The sequence below is a fragment of the Sinocyclocheilus grahami genome, unplaced genomic scaffold (genome assembly GCF_001515645.1).
Source record: "Sinocyclocheilus grahami isolate Dianchi unplaced genomic scaffold, SAMN03320097.WGS_v1.1 scaffold21.1, whole genome shotgun sequence".
Classification (NCBI taxonomy): domain Eukaryota; kingdom Metazoa; phylum Chordata; class Actinopteri; order Cypriniformes; family Cyprinidae; genus Sinocyclocheilus; species Sinocyclocheilus grahami.
The window spans coordinates 1,013,327-1,034,289 of NW_015505200.1; the positions used below are offsets into that span (position 1 = coordinate 1,013,327).

General features: G+C 35.8%; 1 protein-coding gene across 2 annotated transcripts in view; it reads left to right on the top strand.

The window, feature by feature from the left end:
- The window catches only part of LOC107556597 (V-type proton ATPase subunit H), a 43,520-nt gene that overhangs the window by 20,853 nt on the left and 1,704 nt on the right, over positions 1 to 20,963 (top strand). For both annotated transcript variants that reach the window (XM_016239732.1, XM_016239738.1), the window contains 4 exons: positions 6,412 to 6,590; positions 6,673 to 6,798; positions 13,422 to 13,523; positions 14,744 to 14,857. In XM_016239732.1, the coding sequence (XP_016095218.1) occupies positions 6,412 to 6,590; positions 6,673 to 6,798; positions 13,422 to 13,523; positions 14,744 to 14,857 (521 nt within the window). The remainder of the gene's footprint in view (positions 1 to 6,411; positions 6,591 to 6,672; positions 6,799 to 13,421; positions 13,524 to 14,743; positions 14,858 to 20,963) is intronic.

Here is a 20,963-nt window from a genome sequence, read left to right on the forward strand (position 1 = left end):
GAATGTATCTCTGAAGGGAACCGACTGTCTTCAGAAAAGTTTCGATGCCATTTTCATTTGATATGATAAAGTAGCATTCATGAGCGGAGCTGCTTTGATTACAGCCATTACTGGAGAAACCGCTAGTTTTATCACTCTAAAAGTGCCTCCTGCTGGCAGAGAATGAGTTTTCATTTTAAATAAGCCCGTCTCCAGCAACGTTTCCAGTTGTTGTTGTTGTTCAATTTTCTTGTTTTCTGCAGCGACTCGGAGCACTTTTCATACCCTTTTTTCTGGCTGAAGCACATTTGTTTCAATCTATAAGAATAATTAGCCTACACTACCAGTCAAAAGTTTTTGAACCGTAAGATTTTTAATGTTGGTTTTATTTTTTTTATTTTTAAGAATTCTCTTCTGCTCACCAAGGCTGCGTTTATTTGATCCAAAGTACAGCAAAAACAGTAAAATGTTGAAATATTTTTACTATTTAAAATTGTTTTCTATTTGAATAAATTTTAATATGTAATTTATTCCTGTGATCATACATAGGTAAATTTTCAGCATCATTACTCCAGTCTTCAGTGTCACATGATCCTTCAGAAATCATTATAATATGCTGATTTGCTGATGATTAATATTTAAAACAGTTGAGTAAAAAAAATTTCAGGATTCTTTGATGAATAGAAAGATCCAAAGATCAGCATTTATCTGAAATAAAAAGCTTTTGTAACATTATACACTATTCCAATAAGTATAATTTTTATTATTTTTTTGGGAAAGAAATTATAGAAATTAATACTTTTATTTAGCAAGGATGCTTAAAATTGATCAAAAGTGATGATAAAGGCATTTATAATGTTACAAAAGATTTCTATTTCAGATAAATAGTGTTCATATCAATATCGGAATTATATTGTCTCGACCGAAATTAAGAAATATATCGTGATATCAATTTTGGCCATATCGTCCAGCCCTAGGGTGAACTATTCATTTAATATTTAGTTTTCTTAGTATTTTGTTGTTTTCATTTCTTAGTATTTCATTTTATCCCCACATTTGCTTATTTAATTAGTGACCTATAAATAGTGCATTTTTTAAAATAAACTTCAATGTTTCTTTATTCTAAATGTATTAAAATTCTTTGTTTATTTGCAGGTTGAAATTAGATTTTGAATTACAGTTTCAATGTGGTCTCAGACTTGTCAACCCCACTGAACATCTACTGACAAACAATGCCGTTTTAATTGGTTTATTTAAAAAAAAAAAAAGTCTTTAGAGCAAGATTTGAAGCTTTGTGACCTCTTGCACTTAAAACGTGAAACATTTTTCAGAGCCACATTAAGACACTTAAGAGAAAGACACTTAACCCCAATCATGTACAAGGCACCACTGCTGCAATTAGAGTGCTTTAAGGAAATGGATTACAAAGCATCTGTTAAATGAAGATAAGTAAAGGCATCATATAAACATATAAAAATACTTAATGAGTGATCATTAAGTCTAATGCCAGACTATTTATCTGACTTTTTTTTTGTGCGTGTATAAATAATGAATGAAACTGTGCATGTGCTGAATCCATTACTGATGGACGGGTGTGTCTGTTTTCTCACTTTTTTCAGATCAGGGCTTCACTCAGCAGAAGGTGTCCTCTTCAAAGTCCATTAGCAGATCACTCACTCTTTTATTCTGAAAGGATTTAATTTGCCCAGAGCTTTCATGATGAATATACTAAGAACCCTATTGTTACCTTATTAAGGTTGCAGATTGTCAAAAGCACTCATTTTAATCTCTTCCACGCTCTCGCGTCATGGCCCATTCAGTGGTTGGTTTTTAGAGACTAGAAACGGGGAAAAAAACTCGTCACCCCCCACATTGCCCTTCGTGCTTGTGTTGATCATTTGAGTTAGGTAGAATAGTAGTGCTAGACCAAATGTAGTCCTAAGGCATTTTATCTTCTCTTGGGCTTATTACTTTTCCACTGCTGGCACATATTTGTTTAATGCATAACCGAGGCACAAAAACAGGCTGCTTGTTACTCTTTATTCTGCATTTCATTTTCCTGCACATGCCATTCATAGTGCTGCTACATTTAATGTTCAAATTAGCCCTGAAAGCTGGGCTCTGTTGTTGGTATTAGAGTTGTGTAATGAATTCATTGTCCATGTCGCTGACAGTATTGAATTCGAGTGCAGCGCTTCATTCATCTCACCTGCTGAAGAGCTTATTAAGTTGTCCTGACCAGGTATTCTCTCCCTGTGCCTGTCCATGATTGCATGACTTCCATTTTGCAGCTATTAGTGGATCTGCCTCTGCACATTTGCCATTATTTATGTTTCACATTTGTACCCCACTGTTATATATATAGTATTGCCTAAAGCAATACTGTAATTCAATTCAGTTCAGTTTTATTTATAAAGCACATTTAAAATCAACCTTAGTTGCCAAAGTGCTGTACAAAAAGTTAAGAAAAAAATAAAAGCAAGAAAGCACATACACATTACGAAGAATTAAAAGCACAAGGGGAAAAAAAATCTATCTATCGATCGATCATGTCATTCTATGTGACATTCTATTGAGCTATCTAGCATTCTATTTAGCTGTCTATCGTTCTATCATTGTACAGTATCTAACACTCTGTCATTCTGTCATTTTCCAATTCTCAATCCGAGAGTCTATTCTTTTTTTACAAGTTCATTTACTCTCATGCAAATGAACCATGCTTACTACTCATTCATCAATGTCTTATTTGCACTGAATGGGAAATCAGTGTGTAACTAAGTATGCATAGATGCAGAATGTCACAGAGGAAGGTGCAGGACAGCACTGTGCTAACAATCCATCATCTTGTTAACTAGAGCTGTACATTGGGCTAATCAATTTTCTGACCGGTTCAGCATGATTTATTATGTGTTGCAAAACAAGCATTATATGGCCTGAAATTGTGTTACAAATGTATGAAGGAGACTTTGTCTCTTGTGTCAGAGAATGGGTACATGGTATTGAGTGCATCTGGAATAGGATCTGATAAAGGATATGACTCCTTTGACAGTACATGGCAATGAGAATGAGAATAGGTATGAAGCCTTTGTCTGAAATGGAGATGTGTGTCCGGACTGCAAAAAAATTGTGTTTGCAGCAGGACTGCCAATACCAAGACCTGTCAAACTGCTTTACAGCAGTCTGCACTGAAACAAAACATTAGGCTGCTGCAAATTAAAATGCCAGTGCTGTTCATTGCCTCTTCAAAATGCATTACTTATGTAATTCAATGCTGCAGCTATCGCTCTATTAGGAGTCTGTCACTTCCTTTTAATATGAACTCTTTCTTTGCAAGCTTACTTCTCTTTTAAATCTTTGCTGTCCTTCATACATGCAACAGCATGACATCCTTCATGCTGGACAGCTGAGCGATCACTGACTCTCATTCTTCAATTTTGTTAGGGGCTTTATTGTATAATAATGTCACAATTCTGCTGATTAAAACTGCTGGGAGGCAATGAGATGACTAATAATTACTTTGTTTCTACCTCACTAGCTTAAAATTGAAGTGTCTCAGTAACAGTGATTCAGGACCATTCAGAATGAGATCTGGGGCTGGATTCACAAAACATTCTTAAGAATTAATTTTATTCTTATTTTGTATTCCCAAAAATTCTTCTTAAAGGGGTCATATGATGCTTTTTTAAAGATCATTATTTTGTGTATTTGGTGTAACAGAATATGTTGACATGCTTTAATGTTCAAAAAACACATTATTTTTCAAATACTGTACATTATTGTAGGTCCTCTATGCCCCACCTCTCTCAAACGCTTAGTTTTCTACAAAGTCCCTCCTTCCGACAAGCGCAGTCTGCTCTGATTGGCCAGCTGACCCAGTGCATTGTGATTGGCCGAACACCGCAAGCACTCGTCGGAAATGTAACGCCCCTTACCATAATCGCGAGCTTCAGCTTTCAAAATAAATGTAAAGACAGTAAATAATGTCATTAGTTTTACCATCAGTTCAAGCCCGAAAGGGGAACAGAGTCATGTGACAGACACAGTAATGATGCAGTACACAAGCCGCGGTTAAGACAGCTGACTCTACTGTGATGTGTCGCTGTCTCTCTCTCTCTCTCTGTCTCTGTCTCTCTCTCTCTCTCTCTCTCTCACACGCGTGCTCTCGCGCACACACACACACACGATGCTCAAAAAACTCTGCATTTGAAGAGTCAATAGCAAATACTTAAACTAATAACAAAACAGTCGCTGATTCTGAAGCGCCAGATTGTCATAGCAAAGTCAGAATTACCTCCTCTCCTAGGTTCACGAAACGGTCGTCCATAAAATGCATTGCTGTTCTGTTGTAAGTAATCTTAAAGATTACATCTACTTTCGGAAGGCCAGATAAAGTGCTTTTGCTTTTGCCTAGAAACACACAGTCTCTCTGACATGGCTGCTTCAACACTAACTGCGGTTACTGAAACCACGCCTTCTTTCTTTGCGTGCACATTTGGGCGCATTATGCAAATATTCCCACATAATGACCTAGATATGTGGGGGCGTGTTAGAACGAGCTGTTTTAGGGGGGCGTGGCAGAGTCTTAACTTTGATAAAGAATATCTCTTTGGTTTTGAGACTTTAGTCTTTGCAACTTCAGGGATCTTATCTATGCACAATCAGCTTGTAACACTCCAAAGAGAAAGGAAAACTTGAAATCGCATCATATGACCCCTTTAAGAATATTCTTATCTTTTTCTTAAGATTGTTTTTGAAAAGAATCTTCTTAAAAATCATCGTAAATAACTTCTTAAAGTTAGGATTACCTCAGACTTATCTTAACTCCCAACTGTTAAGAAAGATTTAATAGATTTATTGGGTTATTTCAAATTAATTCTTATAGTTAAGCATTACAACAACACTAGCTACATATAATACATAGTAGGACAATTAATAGTGATGTGCACAAGTTTCCATGGCACACCAATGACTGATAAACCATGATAAGTCATGATTATGTGTGACGTGACTTTTTTGCTAAATTCAAAATTCAGTAACAACTCTATAAAAGTGAGTCAGATATAGAGTTTTTTATATTTTGGCATTATATTTATGATATAATCTTTGGCAGTATTCAGCGCAATCACTACTTTACCTGTTTGAGAGCTCATCTTCTTAGGCTGCTTGAGTAGAATAAAATGTATGTACCACCTTGAGTCTATCATTGTTTGATGACTACCACTAGTATCTAGAAGAACAACTTAGGAGGAATGTTCCAGTAATGACAGAAAGGGCATGTTTTTCAAGGCTTGTAGGTGAGTTTTCAAAGAGCAACACCTAATTTTAGTACAGCTAAGAGCAAAGAGTTTTAAAAAGGAAGTCATTGCTTATGTTAGCATTTCCTGCCAAATGAGCCATGTCCATTAAGACTAATGAATTCTGAGAAATAAAAGCACTTTTATTCAAATACGGCATGTTAATTTCCTCTTCAAGTCACATTGCTCAGTGGTTCATCTTTTGGTTGTCAAAAGGGGCAGTGTCAAACGGGTTCTGGTAAAACATTGTGGACACTATGTGGTTGCACAAAGCTTTTCTGCTCTTTTTTTTAAAGTAGAAACTCTCTGAATGCATATTTAAAATGTCAAGCACTGACATTCTCTTTACATCAGTCTCAATTAGAGATGCACTGATGCTAAATTACTCAGCCGATACTGATAGACGATTATTCATAATTATGCCAAAGGGGGGGGGGGAACTCTCTCTCAACTAATGCTGTACATGTAGTACATGATATTAGAGGTTAAAATTAACAACAAAACTATTATATTCAATTATTTTTATTTTCAGATATAATAAATCACATTCAAATAAAAAAATTTGTATACAACACAATAGCACATAATATTTTTCATAAATTGTCTTCAAACATACATATATAATTAACAGTAAATAAGCTCCCTCTAGTGTTTTTATAGCTAACTAACAGATGTGAACTCTGGATAATTTTCGTAAGGTAAATCTTTAAGTGACATATTGTTCACAGGCTGTTTTATATGAGATATTTTAATGCGTCTTGAATTTACCGAATCACTTGACTACAGAAGCCAAGGACAGATCTTTAAGGTCCAAGTTAGCTATTCAACCATTGTTGATTTAAAATGTAAAAGTTCTTCAATGTCATCTTTTGTTTTGATTTTGAATGTATATTGTTCTTTATTGCTAAACACCATGGTAACATGGTATCCACCTTCAAATGAAATCTGATGAAAGAAAATGTTTGTTATCATTTAAATATTTGAAATGAAGTGAATGTTTAAATATGATTACTTTTTGTTCTAGAAATCAGAATAATTTGTGTTTGGGTTATTTTCAGTACTCTTACTACTTGTTATCCACTTGAATAATTTCTACGATAACAAAGTTAACATGTTTCATGTTTGCTCATTGCTGTAGAACCTGCTGGAGAAATCCGCTGAGAGAGAGACCCGTCAGGAGTACGCTCTTGCCATGATCCAGTGCAAAGTGCTCAAACAGCTGGAGAACCTGGACCAGCAGAAATATGATGATGAGGACATCACTGATGACATCAAGTTCCTCCTGGAAAGACTGGGAGAGAGTGTTCAGGATCTCAGGTAAAGCCCACATACTCTCTCAACATGTTTTCAACATTTTTCCCCCCTCACATTTATACTGCTTTCCTTCTTCCTCTTGCAGTTCTTTTGATGAGTACAGCTCTGAGCTGAAGTCTGGCCGTCTGGAGTGGAGTCCAGTGCACAAATCGGAGAAGTTCTGGAGGGAAAACGCTGTTCGCCTGAACGAGAAGAACTATGAGCTGCTGAAGTAAGAAGCGTCTGGTGTTAGTATTTGGGCTGAACAGTGAGTTGCTGCATAACTTGCTGCAGTGTCAACCAGTAGATAGTAACATTAAAATGTAACATTATTCTCAAATGTGCCATAACTAGTAATAAAAGAGCTCCCTTTTGGCATTTACAGCGATCTGTCACAGTCACACCGCACCATAGAATGTCAAAACCACATTTATTGTCTGAATTTTGTAATAAAATCGACAGAATTTGAGATTTTATCAAAATTCATAAAACAGCCAAAAAAATATATTTGAAGTATTTTTTGGGGGCTTTTTCTACAAATGTTTAATTGAGACTCCCACTCCAGCTGAGTCACATATATAAGATTTAATTACCAGTTGTGTGAAGATTCTGAACAAGTGGCAAATCATAATTTACAGTAGTGATCCATTTTATGATATTTAACTAATTGAGTTTTTTGTTTTTAACACAAATAAACAGGTCTTGTCGTCCTGTTAAAGAAGCACATTCACTTGAAGCACAAACTTAAGATATTCAGACTTGTTTTCAAGAATATATATTGAAATACAAAGCAGAAATCTCACTAAATGTTGTCAATTTATGGTTTAAGAAAAACCTGTTTGCCAGTTTACCCCAAGAAAACGTCAAGATACAGTGGCTGCAAAAAGTATTTGTGTGCTTGTGATTTCTTTATTTTCCTTTCTGTTCCCCCCATTATTTCTGTCGATCTCTCTTAATAAAACAGTAGCAAAGGCCATAAATAAAAAAGAAAGGAAAAAGATAATTAAGAATATTATAATGTGAATGTGCAGGGTTACCACGCGTCCTAGAAAACCTGGAAAACTAAAAACACATGGAAAATGAGAGAAAATGTCAAATGTCCTGGAAAATCGTGTTGCTGTCCTGGAAAATTATTATTTAAAAAATGTCAAAGTGTTTTTCCTTTAGCCAAGAATAAACAGTTTACCATTGGCCCGAAACAATTAATGTTAATAGTAGAAAACGTTCGACCAGCCATAAATCAGAACTGGCCTGTTTTTGCTCTAAATGACCGATCGGCAACCGACTCTTTGTTTTATTTGAGCCGATCTCTGTTCCGGACTTGCACACAAACTGTATTGCAAGCATTTTCCAAAATGTTATTTGTGTGGAAATATTACAAAGTCACGTTAACGAAGGCCAGAGACACTGAAGACAAACGCAAAGAGGGGATAATGCTGTAGCAGACAGAGCAGCTCATTGTTCACAATGCGCAAAATATTGGAAGGAAATCCTTAATATTGAATTAGGGATAGGGGTTTAAAAAATTTATCTCTGAGGGGAACTGACTGTTTTCAGAACAGTGTTAATTTTGACAGCAAATTTTGATTTAGTTTTAGTCATTGTCTTTAGACTAAAATGCCATTTAGTTTAAGTCATATTTTAGTCATCTAAATTGTTTTTAGTTTTATTCTAGTTTTAGTCAACTAAATCTACAGTAAATTTAGTCGACTAAAATCTAATGGGTTTAGTTACAGTGCATTTATTAAAGGGGTCATATGATGCGATTTCAAGTTTTCCTTTCTCTTTGGAGTGTTACAAGCTGATTGTGCATAGATAAGATCCCTGAAGTTGCAAAGACTAAAGTCTGTTAAATAGTGTTAAAAAAGGGCTTATTTCTCAGGCTAGAGCAGCCAGTGTGCATGCGCACGTCTTAGAATGCTGACTGTTTCTATAACAACCTGGACTTCTAACGGCAGCTGCAGTGATGCGATGACTTTAGAGATTAGCGATTGGCTCTTTTACTCAGAAGGCGGGGCGTCGTTCGATAGAGTGGCCATATTGAGCATTGCATTTTTCTCCATTCAAAATTATACGAGTGACACGTCTTGGGTGTTCTATGGTTTTTGGTAGTGTTCAGCAGCACTGCTTTGTTTACAGCGGTAACCAGGGAAACGCTGTATGGCTGCTATCAGAGAGTGAATTTGCTTTTCATTCAGCCTGTCTGTTGTTTTGTTTCCCGCAGATGTTTTATGCAGTATAATTTCACAAAGCTAAAGTCAGAACATTCTGTTTTTGCTTCAGATTTTGAAATTACATCTAATTTAAAGGGATATTTCACCCAAAAATGAAAATTCTGTCATTAATTACTCACCCTCATGTTGTTCTAAACCCGTAAGACCTCCGTTCATCTTCGGAACACAAATTAAGATAGTTTTGATGAATTCTGAGAGCTCTCTGACCCTCTCATAGACAGTAATGTAATTACCATGATCAAGGTCCAGAAACGTAGCAAGGAGATCGGTAAAATAATCCATGTGACATCACTTTTTGTATGCAAAGAAAACAAAATTAATGAATTTACTCAACAATTCATCTCCTCCGCGTCACCCTAGCGCCATTTTGGAGAATATCCACTGAACGTAAACAGCGTATGCGATTCTGTGTCAGCTGCGTCACGTAGAAACTGCTCATGTAGTCGTGATTAAATGCAGTGTTTGCCTCTCATTTTAAATGGCTACAGAGAGTTTGGCCTGTAATAGAGGAAATAAAATCTTGTTCATGTACTCATATTTTCATTCTATCTTATCTTTTGCTTTAAAAAATAAAATAAATGTTAAATTGTTATTGGAGTTGGCCATGAAAAATCAAGATTGGTGCATCAATACTGACTTTTGACAGTGTGAACACTGATGTTTTCTAACGTTCTATCCAGTGGTCATCTTTAAGAGAAGTATTTTGAATGACGCCATTTAGTTTTGTGATGAATGTTTGTAGTAAAGTGGAAAGCAACTTTGTTAACATTAATTCAGTAACTTGTTAACTAATAATTGTGATTATTGTAAAAAATAGGCTATTAGTACTTTTTTACCAAGTTGATACTGAAATTTTTAAAATGTAACAATACCGGCCGTTCTGCAGCACTGGTAGTATCAAGTATTGACTAAATTCAATACTCACTGATAGGCAACTGCTTTCAAATGCTTCTGTGTATATTTATATCGCTTTCCGTGAAGAGCAGTGCAGTGTCCAATCAGAGGTGACCAAGTTAGTCAGAATCCACTCATTTTTCACTTGACCCTATTAAAGCAATACTTAATTGAAAAACATATGAAGGATACATTCCAATATTTTTTCCTTTAAGATTATTAGCATTAATAATGAACTCAATTAATTTATTTTTATTTTCAAATAATTGTTGTAATGTATAATTAAGAGCTCATATTAGAGAGATGATTTTATAGGTATGTCATGGCCATAAACTGTATGTTTTTAAAGACTTCTGGAGAGAGGAATATATTACTTTAGGGCATGATCCTTGTATTTTATTCCCACTGTAATTAAATTAAAGGGGTCATATTATGCTCTTTTACAAAGTCTTGATTTTGTTTTGGGGGGGTACTAGAACAGGCTCTAATACTAGGGTGCTCAAAAAACACATTATTTTTCACATATTTTACATTATTACAACACCTCTCTCCCCAGTCTGGCATGAACGGCTCGAATAGTTCTTGAATCAAATGAAGGCCCGCCTTCTGAAATACGAAATGTGCTGTGATTGGTTAGCTGGGCCAGTGTGTGTTGTGATTGGCAGCACACGGCGCCTGGTCGGGGAATGTCATGCCCCTTACCATAGCCGCCTGCGAGCTTCAGTGTAAATATTGAGTCAAAATCAAATCAATTTGAGCGCGATTTAAACCCGGATGATTGTAACCACTCTAAATTCATCTGCCTTGGGAAAGCTAGCGTGTCTCCGACATAGTGATAACACTCATTGCCTTCTCAAGTGCAGTCCTCAAAGTCCTGGAAAATGATCACTGAAAAAGAGTGAGAACCATTGATCTATAATGGAGAACTGGATTGCTCATGACGTCATGAAAGTGAAGCCGCCGCGCCGCCATATTGGTATTCCCCACTGTTCCCATACATTCCATTGAATTAATAGGAAATCGTACAAATTTTATGAGAAAACATCACCTAACAAGTCAGCGGTTTTAAATCTGAAGTATCCCTGTACATTCTTAAAATGCAAACACTCTAGGCATGAAAACTTTTTTTTTTATGTCAGGAATTTCCCCTGCTTATTAAAAAGTTACGTTCATTACAGTAGCGAACATGATAAACATCAGACGGACACGACCTAGCTCAACATATATGTAACAAATGACAAAGTACTCATTCTGAAATCTGAAGATATTTGCGCAATCTTGGAGAGTCCGAAATAGATGTTGCTCAATCAGGACATTAAAATATACACATCATAATTTTTTCAGAGAAATAACTGACTAACGTTACATACAGTATGGACTTAAAGACATGAAGCTTTATTTCCAAGATGATGCATGGTAAGTTAAGCTTTTCATTTCAGTACAACATAGATTAATATAGTAACAGAGGCTATTTTATTATTCATTGTATATTCAAATTAATTTCTGATACTAATACGTTCATGTTTAATAATTCCTGAATAATTACGTACATAAAGAAATGTACTATATTTTGTGTTGGATCAGTTAACGTAACGTTAAGTTTAGCAGACACACCCACCTTAACGATTTAAATGTATCACTTATCCTCCCCAAAAAGACCATAAACATTGCAGATAACATCTGAAGTAAAACTGGTTTTACATACACCTAACATAAAAACGAATCCCTCGCTTCAAATCGGGTGATTTTAGGTCAGTGTTTTGGCTGTGACTCAATGGTGCTCTCTGCTGGTAGGGAATAGTAAGATGGCGGCTCGAACACTTCCGGTGGCTTCACTGTCTGTCGGCAGTCCAGTCATAATATAGGTGCATCTCAATAAATTTGAATGTCGTGGAAAAGTTCATTTATTTCAGTAATTCAACTCAAATTGTGAAACTCGAATCAATTAGTGAATCAATAGTGAATCAATTCACAAAAAAAAAATTTTTATTGGTCTTATGAAGTATTCTAATTTGTTGAGATAGTGAATTGGTGGGTTTTTGTTAAATGTGAGCCAAAATAATCACAATTAAAAGAACCAAAGACTTAAACTACTTCAGTCTGTGTGCATTTAATTTATTTAATACACGAGTTTCACAATTTGAGTTGAATTACTGAAATAAATTAACTTTTCCATGACATTCTAATTTATTGAGATGCACCTGTATATAGATCAGTGGTGAGAACCCTGATGTGGCTGCTTTAAAACATACATGCTGTGTGAATTGATATCATACACATGTGTGAATAGTCATAATGAGTGTTTTCAGTTCTCCCTGCTTTTAGAATAAAAAGATGTTAGCAGGGGTCAAGTATTCTGAGAGAAACTGCAATGATTTTCTGCAGTATTGAGCAAATGGTTAAATTACTGTTTTGAACATACTGTACTGTTTTTACACAAGTTGTTTTTACTGTCTGAATCACATTGCGTGGTTGTGTGCGTGTTCCTCTGGTGAAGGTCGCACAAGTTGAAACCAAAGCCGAGTATCAGTGGTCGAAACTCTCATTTTCATTCTCTCTCAATAGTTTAATCATGCGTCAGCTTGACCCTTTTGACAACCCTGTTTAAATCCTAATCTACTCATCTCATTGCTCTCATCACCATGCACCCTCTCCACAATCAGCACAAGGCTCCATTTCAGCCCTCAGCAATTTGTGTTTTACTTCAGTTCGTCTCTCTTTTTTCCCTCCATTTTTTGCTCTGTGTGTAGGTGATTTGTAGCGCTTGAACTCTCTCTCTCTATTCTGCACGATTGTTATAATTTCACGCTTTCATGCAATTGAGATCTGTCTCATACTTGATGTATTGTTTTTGAGCGGAAATAGATTGAAGTTACATTTCCCAGAACAACAAGCTACGTGCTCACTTCAAAATAAATAATTTTCTTAAGCAGTATTTTTGTTGAAAATATCTCAACATCTATGAAAAAAATAACCTGAGAATCTATTAAGATGTTATTAAATTGATCAAATGTGACCGTAAAACATTTATATTGTTAAAAAAATTGTTTCAAATAAATGCTGTTCTTTTGAACTTTTTATTCATTAAAGAAACTTGACAAAAAATATCATGTTTCCACAAATATTGTAAAGAAGCACTTGATAATTATCAGCATCGATAATAATAAGAAATATTGCTTGAGCACCAAATCAGCATGTAAGAATGATTTCTGTAGGATCATGTGACTGAAGACTGTCTGCTGAAAATTCAGTTTTGCATCACAGGAATAATTTAAAAAAATATATATTAAAGTAGAAAACTTTTTAAATTGTAATATTTCACAATATAATGTTTTTACTGTATTTTTGATCACATGGATGTAGCCTTGGCAAGCATATAAGAGTTATTTCAAAAACATTTTAAAATCTTACTGAGCCCAAACATTTTTGGGGCCCACTATATTTTCTGAAAACAGCCAATTTTTCTTCTCTATAAAATGTATTGTATTTGGTTGATGATTACATCTTTTTACTGGAATACAAGACGATAATACTGTTCAAGGAAACTTTTTTTTCTAACTGAACTAACAGAACCTTTAATATTTTTCTTGCCTGTGGTAGACATCACATCTCCAGCTGTACAGTACCCTGGGATATATTTGCTCAGCGTGGGTTTAGTATTGCCCTGGAGGTGTTACTGATTGCTTTTGAGGACCTGAAATGATTGTGTGTTTGTGCTTCCTGCCAGGATACTGACCAGGTTGTTGGAAGTGTCTGATGACCCTCAGGTTATTGCCGTTGCAGCTCACGACGTGGGGGAATACGTGAGACATTACCCTCGTGGCAAGAGGTGAGCGAGTGTCCTTCATCCATCTTCCATAAATGACCATCTTTCCGACTCTGCAGCGCTGCAATTTTATGACTGTTCCTCAATACCCAAATATCCTGTAGCTCTGTGATTATAGCACTGAAAATCGCCCAGATTAGAGTTAATACCATCTATGGCAACTGCTTGCAAGCAATGATATCGGTGTCAATTTACTTACATCACTTCAAAGAGAGCAGCATACTAATTCATCCAGGCTGACCTATTGCAAGATGTTGCCCAAGCTTGTAATTTATATTGTCGGCACATAGCATTCATGATCAGCCAATCAGTTTTAGACTTAAGAACGTTATATATAGTTTTCCTCTAAAAGTAAAGTGATCTGCCACTCGTGTCCAACTCCGCTGTGAGTGGCTAATACCTTCTCTAATCCAGACCTTCCTCCCCTTGAGGTTAGCCACTCAGAGCACAGCACAATCTCACTTTCCTCTTCAAAACACCCATATTGTTCAAAGAAACCGCGCTGAATCTATAGGGACTCGTTGGTCTCATCAGCCCTGGTTCGAACCCTGTAATTAGACCACTCCAGAACAAATTAGCTTCTGCAGGTGAGCAGTTGTCCAAAAGAATTGCACTCATTTGCGATAAGTGCCAAGATATTACTTTTGTGATCTCCAAGCAGTGATCTGTCTTTCTATTTATCTATCTATCCATCCATCCTTCTGTCGTTCTGTTGTTCTATTTATTTTGTCTATCGTTCTGTCAATCTGTGTATCTGAATCTATAGTACAGATCCCACAGTTGGCCCATAATGTGTGGGAACATAATGGTTTTGTCAATAATATTTCTTACAGAAGGCAAAATTTTTCTATCGTGAACATTTCAGATCAAGTTCAAAATGAATATTTCCAGGCAGCTGCATCAACGAATCAAATCAAAATTGACTGTAAAATGGAACATTTTGTGGTGTAGCTAATATGATTTTAATGTGCATTTTTTTAATTGAATAAAAAATAATTAAAAATTATTACGTTTGATAAAATAGTTAATTTATGAATCGTTCATTTAAATAGATTTATTTACTTATTTACATACATACAACATTCTTAAAAGGCTACATTAGCATCCTAGCATGATAGTGGCAAGTTTTGCAAGAATTGAAAGGCATAGAGGCCCCGTGTTAGTACCCATCTTGCAGAACATAATAATCTGGAACTGCATCTCTCTGTTTATCTGTCCTTTAGGGTGATCGAACAGCTAGGTGGTAAACAACTAGTGATGAACCACATGCATCATGAAGACCAGCTTGTCCGCTATAATGCCCTGCTGGCTGTTCAGAAGCTCATGGTGCATAACTGGTACGTTTAACTTCATATGCATTAATGAATCCAAGATTTATGTTCTGCATTTATTTATTACTATTTATTATATGTTATTATTATATGTTACTATTATGAATTTATTTACAGGATATTTACACACAATTTTAATCTCTTTAACCTAACATCTCGACATCTTCACAGCAATTCTGGTTGTTGTATTTATTCTTCAAGCAAAACAGCCCCAGTGTTTGTGCCTGACGCAGCATTGCCCTCAATAGTGACCTGGAATAGAGCTTTCTCCTAATCTCTCTTTAATTTTCTCACTTCAGCATTGCATAATTTTATGAATTATTCAGTGGACCATTGTGTCTTTTCAAAACCCAGGGCACAAAATAAGTGGAAAAGAAACATGATTATCTTCTCCATGCATGTTCGATGTGTTTGTCAGAGGGGCAAACTGTTGAATCAAGGCCGGCGAGGCACTGGCTCAGGTTCAGATAGAACAAACACATCCTAACACTAGTAGCTCATTATTGTGTCTGCATTCATCCTTAGAAGCTTCAGATTACTCTTTCAACAGGGATGATAAACGTCAAAGGCCCCGGAACACAGCATGCATGTTTAAAGCACAATAGACGTGTACTGGCTTACATTCAGTGGTGTCATGAAGAGCAATTGTTGGCTGTCAGCGTTTCGTTACAGTGGCTTTAAATCACCCTTCAAATTGAAAGTTTAGTGCCAAATTGAGCAGAATACAAGTTGCTTTAAATGCTGCCTGAGTGGTATAGATCACTCCTGTATTGGGAGAATGTGGTAACACACGCCATAAAGTATCTCCGAATAATTCATCTTTATCATCGGCCACATTGCAGGAGAAATAAATATGCTCAGGGAAGAATTTATATGCTAGCATTTATACTGTGAACCCAGACAGAGGGTTATATATATATATATATATATATAGTATATATACACACACACACACACACACACTTGATCATCTCAACAGCTCTTTCATTTCCTTGCTTAGAAACAGTTCTGTCTGCTAATTCTGTCGGCTAATTCTGATTCATGGCAATTGGCAGTGTATCATGGCAATTATTAGCCATTAGCAAAATGGCTACCATGTAATTTTCAGGATTAATTGTGCATAATTTTGAAGCAGTTTGACACAAAGCTTAGCGTGTCACCACCAAAAAGCAAGAAAAACAAGCAAGCAGAACAGTAAGTTTTAATTGTTCTCATTAATAATATAATGGTTGCTTCTGGGTTCAAGTCTCTCATTTACAGACCCAGAGTTAAAAGGGGACTATAAAAAATGGCAATTGCACCGAAGAGGCAGAGAGTGCATGTATTATATGAAGATCTGAAGGGAGGTAAAGGCCAATTCTTATTTGTATTCTTAAATGGAGGAGGAAATTACAGGGGGCGTAATAGCCAGATGATTGAGTTAAGATTTGGTGAACGTGGTTTCCAAGGTGCTCTCAAGAAGAGCTATACAAGAAAGGCCTTTCACTGCTTCTTCTCAAACACCCTCTTTGCAATCCAGTTGCATCCATGAATGCCATTTCCATTTGCTGGACTCTTTTTTTATACTTTTATTTTTATACCTTAGGGATGTCTTCTGTTATCATGGTCTTGAGATGATGTTCTAATAGAGGAACATCTCGTTTCCATGGCATTTATTTGCATAATACATTGTCTTCATGTTTTTTGTATAAAGATACTAAAAGGTGCCTTTTCTTTGTTGTTGATCTTTTTTTACTCAGAGTTGGATACAGAAAATAACAACCAAAAAAAAGCATGTGTGCGTACAATTTATTTTCCCCTTGAGAGATGTGGTGCTGTCGCTTTTTCCCATTCTCAATCCATAGAGACTGTTTGGTGTCATGGCAACAGCCAGAGGAGAAGATGTTTTAGTTGGCACAGTTCTAGATGGCCGACTTTGCACGCTCTTAGCTTATTGTATCTGTACCATCTGGGTTAACCCCTGGAGGTGTGCAGAAATTCAGACAGAGGCTCCACAGTCTCGAGATGTTGAATGACACAGTGTTTAATCAAATGTTTGTTTTGCACAAGCCTTTACGCACTTAAGGACTTCATCCGCGGTCTGTCTGATGCAGCTTAGCGTGAAATCCCTCAGATGTGCTTCGCTGTTATGAAACTTAATTTTATTCGGAAATGAAGTCCTGGTCGGAATAACAGAAAAATTATTAAGCAAGAGTTCACTGCAAAACAAGGTCAAAGATGATCACACCTTTGCTGTGTTATATGCGTCATATCTTTATTATAGAAATAATTCACACAGTGAATGTGGAACATTTTGAAGAGAAATTGCTTAAACATCCAAGTGTAAGACATTATTTTATTTTATAACAGACACACACAGATAGATTAGAAATTTAAAGGAAAATGGCATGGACATCGAAATTCAACACATTATATTGCAACAATTTAAAATGCCTGTTTTCTCTTTGAATATATTTTAAAATGTAATAAAAGTTCTCTAATGACAATATTTTCAGCAGCCATTACTTCAATCTTCAGTGTCACGTGATCCTTCAGAAATCAGTCTAATATGCTGATTTGGTGCACAAGAAACATTTATTGTTATTTCAAATGTTAGTTATAAGTTGTGCTGCTTAATAGTTTTGTGGAGACCATGATACTGTTTTCCAGGATTTTATGATGACCAGAAAACATTTATTTTGAAATACAAATCTTTAGTAACATTATACATGTCTTTACTGTCACTTTTGATCAGTTCACTCCATACTTGCTGAAAAAATGTTTTAATTTCTTAAAAAAAAAAAAAAAAGTAGTGTAGTATATATGAATATAGATTATTTAATTATACCTAATTGATTACAATTTTTTTTTCTATTGTAAAGCATCTTGAATACAAAGGCATCAGCACTTTATTTTTTTAATTCAATATACTATACATATTGTTTATCCAGCTGGACTCAGGCACCTTGTCCAAAACTTGAACAGTCAGTATACCAACCGGTTCTAAATGTGCATGAGAGAAATTAAAGAATGTATAAAAAGAATTAAAAATGTAAAACCTGTCACTCATTTAGTGTAACCTTAAAATCATGATCTAAAAAAACTGCTGTTAAAATCGGAAAACTTCAAAGGGACTACATTTGAAAATTAGCTGTAAAAACTAAACTGGCACATTTACAGAAATATTAATAATGTGCACTTGCCCTTTAACTCCAAACTGAATAAAGTATGCCTAGATATTTATTTTAGTATTATTTCTAAAGACTTTATGATGATGTGTATGGTGATGTACCATGAGAATTCAGCATTACCATTTCTTGAACTCGGGAACTCTTAAACTGGATAATTCTAGAAGCAGTCCACAGAGTAATAGAACATTCATTTGAAGCCTCTTAAGGTCCTTGCACACTGAAACTGACATTTTCGTATGTATATTTTCGTATTCTTCATCCTAAACATTTGTCACGCACAGAAAACTTGCACACTGAGTCCGATGCGTATGAATTAATTAGCAAAACAATACAAAATGGAGTCTTCAAGCAGTGAGGATGATTTTGAAAAGAAAGAGGAAATATTGGGTCCATCCAATCCTGAGATTACGTAGAGCAGAAGGAGAATTCCACTTCCTTATCAAGGAGTGGGAATTATACTGCAGGATTATCCCGAGGGATTAAAAGTTTACTTCAGTGCTTTTTATTTTTTTAAATGCATGGTGTTATTGATGCCTGGTAGCCAAAGCAACGTCATCTCTTTCTTTTCAGCTTTCAAAATCAGCCACAGCTCTTCAAACACAAGGTCGCCATGGGTCATAGTCGTATTTACCACAGGTTGAATGAATAAGGCCACAGACATAGTCAAGCATCTCATAAGCCATACTCAGAGGATGAGTCTGCCATCTCTCACTGTATATGCGGGATGAATAAGGATGGAAACTCTCGTTTGGCAGGTTTGCTAACTTTTCTTGCTGTTAGTTAAAAGACCTTGACATTGAAAAAATGAAAGAATCAGTTTAAGGTGTCAGCGAAGAAGTTAAGAGTCTCTTGAAGTCATCACGCTGACACCATGACCCTCACATACATCTTGTGGTTTGGGTCGATTGTAAGTTTGGCAGAAAATTGAATGTAAAGTGCAGGTGATTGAGCCCAGTAGAGACTTTGCTTCAGTCTGATTGTTGTCTTTGTCCTGTTTGTTCTGGAGGACTGGGTTTGTGGGAGTTGTGTTCGATGCCATTCGGTCTAAAATTCTGAGACCACACTGAAAATGTGAGATACAAAGTCTATTTTAAACCTGGGAAAACTTACTAAATTATACCTCAGACATGATTCGTAGTGCTTTTTAGTAGGAAAGGATTCATTTGCAAGGTAATGTGTTTTTCTGTATAACCATTTTAGACTGCACTAAAATTTCTACAATTTTTATTTTTTTATTCATAAGATGAGGGACCATTTTGTCCTTTAAATTAAGACCTTTATGAAAGTTTTCATAGGGCATTTTAATATATGAATGTCATTTACTCCTGATCTTTATATTAGCTTGAAGCTTTACTTCAATTAGCACAAAGCAGGGCAACTAATCTGACATTAATATTCAATTTACAATGTTCCACAGACAGACCTTATGGTACTATGTAAACTGTTAGCTCAGCTTCTGTCTAAAGCAAAGCTCTATCATTTTATGAATATGTGGTGCCTAAATTTATGGCTATATTCTCTACAACTGGTATTCCCAAACATTTTTATCAGCTAAACCCCTGACATTACATTTTCTTGAAGTACCCCCTGAGATTTTAAGTTAAACACATATTAATATGTCTTTAAATTCTTCCTTTTCAAAAATGTAAAACCTCTAGCTTTTATTTTTGGGAAAAACTGCAGGGATAATCTGTGTTTAGCTGACAACAGGTTTATTAATATTTCTTGTTACACATCTGATACAATGCTGAAAACATGTATCCACAAAAAAATGTTGGAAATGATTCAAATGGGAAAATTAAGTGATACATGGTGTGTTCCCAAATGTATTATAAGCGACCTGCAGAGATGGAGTTCATGTGAAGCAGCATTTACTGGGAACCAGAAAGCTAAAAACATGAGCTGCTTGCGTGTAAATAAACACAGTGCCGTGCTTCACTCATGCAGTGCATCAGACTAAACCGCAGCCTTTTGAGATTTCAATTATATTTTAATTCATTATGCAGCCCTATTTTTTTATGATTTTTACATTTTATGGCTTAATTATTTATTAGGTTTTCATCAGCTCATGTACCTCCTGCAGTTCCGCTTGGGAAACCCTGTTCTGCAGTTACTTAAATCTCCATAACAAACCCTTAATGGCATGCATATCTTGTTTTGCCAGCTAGCTGTGAACATATTAGCTCAATTAATATTTAAATTGGCAGTCAAGCTGTTATTAATCCTCATATTTTCTGCTGTTTTATCTCTTTTGCTGGATCCCCAATGAATCAGCCCTCTGTGATTCTCTCCTTCCATCTCTTCCGCCGCTTATCTGCTTTGTTTCCATGTAAATATCGGCTGATGTGCTGAAGTCAAACCCAGTAGATGTTTGACAAGCTGCCAGAAATGACAATTAATGAATGACAGGTGTGACTTATGTAGTCAATTTGCCCATAAAGGAAGAGAAGAACTGAACTCACATAGTTGTTTCTGAGCTCAGATGACTTCAGAGCGTATATTCTACCACAGTAGTTTTTAAAACCTGGGTTGCAACCCTCGGGTAGGTCGCAAGACTTAAAAAATGTGTCACCTGGATGATTTAAGGAAAATTTATATATGTATGTATCAAAGTTCAAGACTCAGGGAAGAATAAAACGGCAAACAGCAAACGTAACTTTAACAACAAAAAGAACAACAAAATGAAAGTAAGCGGCAGCCGCCTCATGGCAGACACCAGTGTGTCTCTGTCTCTCTGTGTTTGCTCTCTGGAGAGCATCAAAGGTTTCTAATTACAATGTGTTTTTACAGCGTTGAACATTGTAGCCAATCACAGACATATCTGTTGATTTCTTCAATTCAATGGCCAATCAGATGTTTCAGTTAGTCACAATCTATACTCACCACTCAAAACGCCAGAGTTTTTGTTCAGTCCTGAATTCTGCAAGCTAATCCTCTCATTA